This window comes from Arachis hypogaea, chromosome 13 (genome assembly GCF_003086295.3).
Source record: "Arachis hypogaea cultivar Tifrunner chromosome 13, arahy.Tifrunner.gnm2.J5K5, whole genome shotgun sequence".
Classification (NCBI taxonomy): Eukaryota; Viridiplantae; Streptophyta; class Magnoliopsida; order Fabales; family Fabaceae; genus Arachis; species Arachis hypogaea.
The window spans coordinates 120,649,087-120,660,163 of NC_092048.1; the positions used below are offsets into that span (position 1 = coordinate 120,649,087).

General features: G+C 42.6%; 1 protein-coding gene across 1 annotated transcript; it reads left to right on the forward strand.

The window, feature by feature from the left end:
• The first annotated feature begins 503 nt into the window (after positions 1–503).
• Positions 504–893, forward strand: LOC140177698 (uncharacterized). Its single transcript, XM_072210846.1, has one exon. The coding sequence runs from the start codon at positions 504–506 to the stop codon at positions 891–893; it is 390 nt and encodes a 129-aa protein (XP_072066947.1).
• Positions 894–11,077: the final 10,184 nt, after the last annotated feature.

Sequence of the window (11,077 nt, forward strand, 5' to 3'; positions counted from 1 at the left end):
AAGTTCTCGAAGAAGTCCACAATGGCATGTGCGACAATCACCTCGAAGCACGAGCCCTTGCTAAAAAGGTACTCCGAGCTGGTTTCTACTGGCCGACCTTGCAAAAGGAAGCTACAGAGTTTGTCAAGACATGCCCTCCATGCAAGAAGCACGCTAACTTCCACATAGCTCCACCCGAGGAGCTCATCTGCGTTATTTTACCTTGGCCATTCGCAAAGTGGGGGCTCGACCTCCTTGGACCTTTCCCCCAGGGGTCCGGACGAGTCAAGTTTCTCATTGTAGGCATAGACTACATCACAAAGTGGATTGAAGCAGAGCCATTATCTAATGCCACAGCCCAAAAAAATCAGAAATTTCTATACAGAAACATTATCACAAGGTTTAGGGTCCCATGCTCCATCACCACAGATAATGGCACTCAATTCACCGACACAGGCTTTAGAAATCTGGTAGCTGATCTAAAAATAAGCACCAGTTCACCTCTGCAGAGCACCCCCAAGCTAATGGACAAGCGAAAGCCACCAACAAAAGTCATACTGGCCGGATTAAAACAGAGGTTACAAGACGCCAAGGCAGCTTGGGCTGAAGAGCTCCCGCAAGTCCTATGGGCATATCAGACAACACCACACTCAACTACTGGAGAATCACCATTCCGACTTGCTTACGGAATGGAGACAATGATCCTCGTAGAGATAGAAGAAGGATCTCCTAGAATAATCCTCTATAATGAAGATTCCAACTCTCAGGCTCAAAGAAAAGAGCTCGACCTACTTCCAAAAGTTCGAGAAAGAGTCCAGATTAAAGAGGAAGCTCTAAAGCGTCGAATGGCTCTGAGATATAATCGGAAGGTAGTCCAGCGAAGCTTCACCACCAATGATCTCATCTTAATCTAAAATGATATCGGAGTAGGTCGGTCAGGAGAAGGAAAGCTAGCAGCTAACTGGAAAAGACCATACCGAGTAACAGAAGTATGGGAAAAGGTTACTACAAGGTGTCCGACCTCGAGGGACAAGAGCTACCCAGGTCATGGCACGCCTGTAATCTAAGAAGGTACTTGTTCCGAGGGTTACCTAAAACTGTAGGTCGATCTTGGATGAGATCTTCTGTACCGGTCAGAGCTGACGTGTCCGGCTGGTGGGTGGCGACCGGAGCTGTCGTACCCGACTTGTTGGACTGGCTGTACTGCTGATCCTTTGTCACCGGAGGGGGTGGTACCTGCAAGGGACTCCGATGCTTAAGTTAGCAAGGGTATTAAGTAGGTTTTTAGTAGAATCAGAGTATGAGTTATACCTAGGTTCTCCAGTGTATTTATAGTAGTGTAGGCTAACCTTTCTAGATAAGATAAGTTAGTTATCTTATCTTTATCTTTAAGCGAGGTCATCTTATCTTCTGGGGAGCCGCCCTTATCTTTCTAGGCTTTAACCGCCTTTAGATTGGGCTGTGTCCCTTCATTTGGGCCTGTTTGGGCCCTTCATGTCGAATTAGCCGAACTCTTTTAAAGAAGAGGTCGGGGGTCCTGACCTGAAGAGGTCGGTCGCCTTGTCGCTAAACATCCCGGGTCGGATAGCTCGACTCAGGGTATGAACAGTGCCCCTGCTTGAGCTCGGTCTTTCTTTTTGAGGTCAAGTCTTAGTTTTAGGACTTCGATCCTTCTCTGGTGAAGCCGAACTCGAGCACCTTGTCGACTTCATCTTCGTAGAGTTCTCCTTTTTTGAATATGGAACGTTTTCTTTTGCTTCTTCTTAAAAGCGCACGCTTTTGCATTAGCGCTCTTAGCCTTGGAAATATGCGAGGGTTTTAATACCCTCATTAATTGGTTTTTAATTGCCCCGTTTCTCTTAGCCTCTCTATTTTGAGTTTTACACTCAGAAAAAACAGTTTCTCTTCTCCATAACTTCCCTTTTCTTTCTCTCTTTCTGTTTTCTGAAGTTTTCCGTTTTTCACATTTCTTCCCTACGACGTCTTCTTGGCGATTAGTGTTTTCCTTGCTGTGAAAGGGCGACTCTGGATTCCATCTTCTTTGAAGCTTTTTTCTTTGTTCAGGTTGGTTCTTCTTTTTATTGTTCTCCTCATTTTTTCTGGTAAAGCTTTGATTCTGACTGAATGTATGTTGGAAAGCTTGAACCTTTTTGTAGTCTTGTGTTTGTTTGTTACTGTGATGTATTTTTTTGGCTTCTTTTTCGTCTTTATGCATACTCCTGGTATTTCTGTTGAGGCTCTTTAGGGCTTTGCATGTTTTGTTGTTGCTTATAGTTGTTCTTTAATGCTTGAGTTTTGTGAACTGCACTTGTTTGCTTCTGAAAAGATTGCCCCTTGATTTTGCCCTGTTGATAGCTTTCCTTGCTACTGGACTTTGTAGAAGATAACGATGCTTTGTTTTGATTTTCTTTGTTTGTTTGGGGGGATTTTATTTCTCTGAAAAAGGGGTGCGTCTTCGATGATTTGATACATTTTGTTGCTTGGTAGCTTCGTTTGTTAATCGAACTGGGATGGTGAGTCTGGGAGTTTATTTTGATGGTTTTATTTTGATTTGTGGCTTGTAGTCTTCTTCTCAAAGTGTCGCTTTAGTTGAAAGGGGTCGTTATAAAGGTGTGAGCTTGTAGGTTTTCCTGAGTCCTTGTTCTGTGCCTGCCTCTAAAGGATGCCCCTGGATCTTTGGTGTGGGTCTTGGGGTTTCCTTTTGTTGTTTGTACTGTGCTGAATTATGTTGGTTGAGTTGTTTTGCTTTCGTCCGAGATGTTTTTTAGTAATCCAATCTTCTTTCCTTGTTGTAGGACTAGTTGACCTCATGTCTTCTCGCAAAAATATTGTTGAGACATCTTCCCAAGACCCTGAGGACATGGCTGATTGGGTGGATTGCATGGTTCTTCTATGTGTTTCGTTGGTTGACTCTGAGTTTTGTCAGCAACTTAGACAATTTCATAGGATTTGTGGAAATGGTAGTGATGAAAAGAACTATGAGCTTGTATCTCCAAATTCTGAAGAGAGGGTCTGTTTTTCTACCCAAATTGCTAGAGAGCGTCCCTTTTTCTACGCCTACGACTTCTTTTTTAGTCAAATGAATATCACTCTTCCCTTTACCCCTTTTGAGACCAACCTATTATGGTCCTGTAATGTAGCTCCATCCCAACTTCACCCCAATTCCTGGGGTTTTATAAAAATCTTTCAATTGCTATGTCATGAGTTCGGTATCCATGCTTCACAATCCCCCTTCTTTTATCTTTTTGTTTTGACAAAGCCTGGGGTAGTTAAGAAGAAAGCCGCTTGGGTTTATTTCCGAGCTTCCCAGGGAAAAAAGGTTTTCTCCATGTTTGATGAATCTTTCCGTGACTTCAAAAATTTCTTTTTTAGGGTCCGAGCTGTTGAAGGAGCTCGACCCTTTTTTCTGGATGAGAATGATGAGCCCGCCTTTCCCTTGGAATGGCAAAAGAATGTAATGGTATCTAAATATACGTGGGAGATGTTAGATGAGGCCAAGCAAGCTTTCGTGACTGTGCTGGAAGAAAACTGGGGGCAGCCTCCCCATCTCGACACAAAGAAATTTTTGACCAACCCCTCTCTCCTCCGAGCTGAGCTGGGTAGTGGTTAATTTTTTGGTTTTGCTTGTTTTGTCGAGTTTATCTCTTGTAAGCTCTTTTTTGATTTGTAACTTGGTTTCCCGCTGTTATGTTTTGTTTGCAGAGATGATTAAAAATAATGAATCCATGAAGGCCTTTAAAAGGGCAAGGAAGGCTACTGCAGCTCAAAATGTCTCGGCCAAGGCGGCCGGGGAGGGGTCATCCCAGGTTCAGTCGAAGTGGGCCATACCGAGCTCACCGGGGGCGAGGAAGGTAATCCCTACTCCCCGGGTTTGTTTGGTTGATCCTCCTCAAGCTTTTGTTGCTACTTCTGGTGCTCCTCCAAACAAAAAATAGAAAACAACTGAGCCTTTCAACCTTGATGCCCCTGACTTTGACACGGTTGAGTTTGTCGATCAGCAGATTGGTCCTTACGGTACCATTCCTACCGACGATGTCTCTCTCCTTCGCCACTTGGATTTTATTACTCGGAGTAGCGTCAAGATGGCATATATGGGAGCTTCTCTGTACCGAACTACCCAAGACCTCCCTCTTCATGCTACCAAAGCTTTTATGGAGGAGGCTAAACAAGAGTTCGACCGTATGAAGAGTTTGAAGGAGGAGCTCCAAGTGAAAGTGACCAAGCTAGAGAAGGAGTTGGAGAGCGAAAAGGCTAGTTCTGTTGCCTTGGCGGCTTCTGTGAGGTTGGTTGAAGATATAGCATTGAGGCACAAGGATAGCTATGTCACGGCCTACAGGGAAGTGATGCGTCTCAGGGAGGAGTTAGAGTCTCCCCGGGTTGATTATACCGAGCTCCAGGGTCACCTTGTAGGCAGCGTAAATGCTGCTTATGAGAACCTGAAGGAGCAGGTTCGAGTTCTTGCTCCCGAGGTCAACCTTACTCTCTTCAGCCTGGACAATGTTATAAAGGATGGCAAGATTTTCCCTGATGACCCTGATGACGATGATGTTGAACCTCCCTCTGTGCTTGCTGCCAAAGCCTCTGTGGTGCCGACTTCTTCAGCTCCTTCAGCTGAGGCCGGTCATCCCGTGGCAGAACCTGACTGTCAAATCTTGAATCGAGATGATGGGACTGTGGATGCTGTGCCCATTCAGACTCGCCCTCCTTCACCTCGTGCTGCCGAGAAGCCTTCGGATCTTTCCTGATTATGTAAATGTTTTGTGTATATAGCCCGGCCTGTGGGCTTTTAAACTTTCTTTTTGTAATGTTTGCTGACTGTTGACATTCTTTTAGTTGCTTGTTTAGCAACTTTATTTTGAAAAACAAAATAGCTTCTAAGTTCTTGGGGCTGATTTTGGTAGCCTCTTGAGCTTGTTCTTATTATAACTCTATGCTTTTCATATCATGTCAGTTTTTATCTATCTTGGTACCTTTTTTAGGTTTTTTTGGTAGTGTTGGAGCCTTGTTGCTTGACCTCTTTGGATTGCCTTTGCGTTTCCTACTTGTGGCTTTGATTCCTTTGAGGCTTCTGAAGTTATTTCTAGTAATCCTGTTTTGTTTGGACCTTTTGTGAGGTCTCCATTAGGATTTTTGGGAGGCCGACTTCGTCATGTCCCTTCTAAGTTATTTTTGTAATCCTCTTTGTTGGACCTCGTTCAGGTCTCTTTCATGGACTACTTCTATAACCTTTATATTTTGGGCCGACTTCGTCATGTCGTGCCCTTCTAAGTTATTTTTGTAATCCTCTTTCTTGGACCTTGTTCAGGTCTATTTCAGGGATTACTTCTATAACTTTTATATTTTGGGCCGACTTCGTCATGTCGGGCCCTTCTAAGTTATTTTTGTAATCCTCTTTCTTGGACCTTGTTCAGGTCTCTTTCAGGGATTACTTCTATAACTTTAATGTTTTGGGCCGACTTCGTCATGTCGTGCCCTTCTAAGTTATTTTTGTAATCCTCTTTCTTGGACCTTGTTCAGGTCTCTTTCAGGGATTACTTCTATAACTTTTATGTTTTGGGCCGACTTCGTCATGTCAGGCCCTTCTAAGTTATAGTAATCCTCTTTTATAGGGTTGGTCAGACCTCTTTCCAGGGATTTACTTATAACTTTGGTTATTGCGACTGGTCCGACTTCTTTACGTCGGCCAGTCTTTAAGTTATTTTTTAGCAATCCATTTTATTAAGACCTCGTCAGGTCCTTTCTATGGATCACTTTCGATAACTTCTTGCATTATTCTGTTTTCATCTTTGCTGATTTGTAGAAATTGGGTTTAATCCACATTTGGTCGACCTTTTAATGAATTTGGTTTTCATCTCTGTTGGTCTTTATCGTGATCGTGCAGTGAATTTGATTTTCACTTTCTGCCGATCTGTAGCTTTATAATCGGTAATGTTTTAGATTAATGCGGCTTGCGAATTTGTAGAAGATCTAAACAGACTTTATTCAAAATAAAATGCAAATATATACATGTGGAAGCTTTATCCCTCTAAGTTGGGCAATTTATAGGTCTTGGCTTGGCGCCTCATTAAAAAACCTTTTCAGGAAAAAGAGTGCGCCTTATCCTAAGATCCTTTATCATCCCTAACTATAGTACCTTCTTAGGTTGCAGGCATGCCATGACCTAGGAAGCTCTCGCCCATCGAGTTCGGACAGTCTGTAGTAGCCCTTTCCAAGTACTTCTATAACTCGGTAGGGTCCTTTCCAGTTTGCTGCCAGCTTTCCTTCTCCAGGTCGGGTCGTTCCGATATCATTTCAGATTAGGATGAGGTCGTTCTCAGAAAAACCTCGTGGCACTAACCTTTGATTATATCTCGAAGCCATTCGACGTTTTAATGCCTCTTCCCTGATCCGAGCTCTTTCTTGGACTTCTGGAAGTAGGTCGAGTTCTTCCCTTTGAAGTTGGGAGTTGGCTTTTTCATTATAGTGGATCACTCTAGGCGATCCTTCTTCAATCTCCACTGGGATCATTGCCTCCGTTCCGTACGCTAATCGGAAGGGTGATTCCTTTGTGGTGGAATGTGGCATTGTTCGATATGCCCATAGGACTTGTGGGAGCTCCTCAGCCCAGGCACCCTTTGCGTCCTGTAATCTCCGTTTCAACCCAGCCAATACGACTTTGTTGGCAGCTTCGGCTTGTCTGTTAGCTTGGGGATGTTCTACGGAGGTGAATTGTTGTTTTATGTTCAAGTCGGCCACTAACTTTCTGAAGCCTGCATCTGTGAATTGGGTGCCATTGTCTGTGGTGATAGAGTATGGAACCCCGAACCTTGTGACAATGTTTCTATATAGGAATTTTCGACTTCTTTGAGCAGTGGCATTAGCTAGAGGTTCTGCCTCGATCCACTTTGTGAAATAGTCTACCCCTACTATGAGAAATTTGACTTGTCCCGATCCCTGAGGGAAGGGTCCGAGAAGGTCGAGTCCCCATTTTGCGAATGGCCAAGGTGAGGTCACGCTGATGAGTTCCTCTGGCAGGGCAATGTGAAAGTTGGCATGTTTTTGACATGGTGGACATGTCTTTACGAACTCTGTGGCTTCTTTTTGTAGAGTTGGCCAATAAAATCCTGTCCGGAGTACTTTTTTGGTAAGTGCTTGCGCTCCGAGATGGTTGCCACAAGTGCCACTGTGTATTTCTTCTAGAACTTCTTTTGTGTTGGAAGTCGGCACACATTTTAAAAATGGTATTGAAATCCCTCTTTTGTACAGAGTATTATTTATGATAGTATAGTATTGTGCCTCCCGTTTTAACTTCTTTGCCTCCTTTTGATCTGTGGGGAGTGTTTCTGTTTTGAGGTAGTTAATTATAGGAGTCATCCATCCTTGATCCTGACCTGTTATGGCTAGGATTTTTTCTTCTTCCGAGATTGACGGGTTTTGTAGCATTTCTTGGATGAGGCTTCTATTGTTGCCCCTGGTTTGGTGCTGGCTAGTTTTGAGAGTGCGTCAGCTCGGGCATTCTGTTCTTGGGGTATGTGACGAACTTCATATTCTCCGAGTTGTTCAAGTTGTTCCCTGGTTTTGTCCAAGTACTTTTTCATGGTGGGATCTTTGGCTTGGTAGCTCCCTGCTATTTGTGAAGTGACTACTTGCGAGTCAATGAAGATGATAAGCTTTTGAGCTCTAACCTCCCTAGCCAACTTCAAACCAGTTAGTAGTAACTCATATTCTGCTTGGTTGTTTGAGGCAGGGAACCCGAATTTGAGGGAGAGTTCGATTTGGGTTCCTTGGTCACTTTCAATTATCACACCCACACCGCTTCTAGTTTTATTTGAGGAACCGTCCACGTAGAGATTCCATTCTGTGGGGAGTTCCGGGGTGTCTGTAATTCTGTGATGAAGTCGGCTAGGTATTATGATTTGATGGCTGTCCGAGCTTCGTATTGAAGATCAAATTCGGACAACTCGACTGCCCATTGCAAGATTCTGCCTGCTAGGTCTGTTTTCTGCAAAATCCCTTTTATAGGCTGGTTGGTCTGAACCCTAATGGTGTGAGCTTGGAAGTATGGACGAAGTCGTCGAGATGTTAGTATGAGGGCGTAGGCAAATTTTTCTATTTTTTGGTAGTTCAGCTCGGATCCTTGTAATGCTTTACTGATGAAGTATACGGGTTATCGCCCACTGTCGTCTTCTCGAACTAGTGCTGAGGCTACTCCTCGACTTCCTACTGCGAGGTACAATATGAGTGGTTCTCCTTCCCGTGGCCGAGTTAAGATAGGTGGTTGTCCCAGGAATCTTTTGAAGTCTTGGAAGGCTTGCTCGTACTCTGATAAAACCCAATTTCATGATTTATCTTGTGCATATTTTGGGGGATTTTACCAACTTTTTCCACATTTATTCAATTAAAATAGCATGGTTTTGCAATTCTTCCTTGATTTGTGCTTAAATGTGAAAACATGCTTTTTAGGCCTTAAAATAGCTAAATTTAATTCACTTTAATTCCATTCGATGCCTTGATGTATTTGTTGAGTGATTTCAGGTTCATAGGGCAAGTATTGGATGGAAGAAGTGAGAAGAAGAGAATGCAAAGCGGGAGAACACATGAAGAAATGAAGGAACCGGAAAGCTGTCAAGCCCGACCTCTTTGCACTCAAATGATCATAACTTGAGCTACAGAGGTCCAAATGAGGCGGTTTTAGTTGCGTTGGAAAGCTAACATCTGGGGCTTCGAAATGATATAAAATTTGCTATATGTTACATTGCGCTAAGGGGCGCGCACGTGCCATGTACGCGTGCGTGCTGATGCTGCCGTGGCCCACTAAGGTGAAATCACCCCCAGCGATTTCTGAAGCACTTTGGGCCCAACCCAACTCATTTCTAATACTATTTCATGCAGATTTCAAGCTTGGGCAATGGGGGAGCAATTGTTTGTAGTATTATCATTCTGTAGGTTAGTTTCTAGAGAGAGAAGTTCCCTCTTCTCTCTAGATTTAGGTTAGGTTAATTTCCATCTTAGATCTAGGTTTAATTACATGTTTCTATCTTGTTTCTTTTATGATTTCTTACTTCTACTCTCTCATTCTCATGATTTGTAATGTTAATTTCTCTTTTATGTTCATAGATGCTCTTGTTGGATTTGATTTACTTTCAATGTAATTTATGATTTATGTTCCTTTATTGTTGATTTGGATTTGTTGTTGTTTAATTCCTTGCAATTGAGTAGTGTAGATTTACTTTCCTTGATATTTTACTATGTTTTCTTTTTATGACTTCCAAGTGTTTGATGAAATGCTTGGTTGGATTTTAGTGTAGATTTTTGTGCTCTGGGCTTGGGAAGGTAACTTAGGAACTCTTGAGTTACTAATGTCCAAGTGATTGACGATTGGGAGCCATTAACGCTAGATCTCACCAATTGATTAGGTGTAGAACTAGGACTTATGGACTTGGATTGACATAGCTCACTTGACTTTCCTCTACTATTAGTTAGGGGTTAACTTAGTGGGGTTGATCCTTGCCAATTCTCATGTTGTGGTTAGTGATTAGGATAGAGATCCTTGACCACCTAACCTTGCCAAGACCTTTTTATTAGTTTATTTCCTTTGCCATTTATATTTCTTGTCCATCATTTCAAAAACCCCAAAACATACTCCATAACCAATAATTGAGCACTTTATTGTAATTCCTAGGGAGACGACCCGGAGTCTAAATACTTCGGTTAATTTTTATTGGGGTTTGTTACTTGTGACAACTCAAATTTTTGATGTGGGAATTGTTTGATGGTTTGGAGCTATGCTTACAACGAAGTAATTCTTTCTATAAGAAGAAAATCTAGACCATCGAGCAAAACTCGATTATCAAAATGGCGCCGTTGCCAGGGAGTTGCAATGGTGTTATGTTATTGGTTATTGTATATATGTGAATACTCTGAATAGCTTGATTTTTGGATTGCTTGTTAGTTTTTTGTTAGTTTTAGGACTTTGTTTCATTATTTCTTGTTAGCTTTTGTTTCTTGTTAGCTTTTGTAGGAAATGGAAACTTCAATGAAGATGTGCATCAAGGATGGGATAACCAAAGGTGGGAGGAGCCATATGCATATGATCAATCCTCTTGGTAACAACCTCCACCAATGCACTATGAAGAAGAGCCATTCTATGATGCATACCAATCCAATGGTTATGGTGAATCCCCTTGTGACTTCCAAGAACCACCACCATACACCTATGAGCCATATCCTCAACATAGTCATCAACCATACTCACAAGCCACTTTTCACCAACCATCTTCATATGACCCTAATCCATATCCATCCTACCAACAATTGAGCCATATGAACCACACATAGAACCACCACCACTCCAACATCAATATTTTCAAGAGCAACCCCTTCCATATTATTACCAAGATGAACCACCTCCAATACATGAAAACTTTCAACCACAAGATGAACTCTACTTTCCACCACAACCTCCTTTGGAAGAATACTCATGTCCTTCAATCCAAGAGCCATATGATCCTAATCATATTATCCAAGAGGAACAAGAGTCAAGGGATCGTCTCAAAGAAATATTGGATCAATTTCAAGCAACCATGGAGTGTGTTATGCAACAAATGAAAAGAATGGGAAATATTGAACCACCACAACTCTACCTAAAAGAACCACCTTCCGATTATAATACCTTTCTCCCAAACAATGAACCCTCTCTTCCACCCTCACCGCCTGATGAAGCCTCTATGCTAGAATTAAGGGATCTTGAATCTCATATCTTAAGGCAACATGAGGAGGATGAAAAGAAATTTGAGGAGTTAAGAGCAAAAATGGCTATCATGGAAGAAGCCATTGGCAACATAGTCTCATCCCGCCTAAGCCTATGCGATCAAGGCACTTCCATTGTGGAATGTGGAGAAGCAACCAAGGAGCTTAGTGAGGGAGTGAACTTGAAGCTCCAAGGTGAAGAAGAGGAATTAAAGTAAGAAATACAACAAGAGGAGGAGGTAGAGATTATTGAAGAAGAGGAAGAAGTGGTTGAAGACTTAGGAGATGCGGAACCACCTTGGGAGTCTAGGATTGAAGAAAACCCCTCCAAGATGATTGAATTTGATGCTAAGGAGGAATGTGCACAACC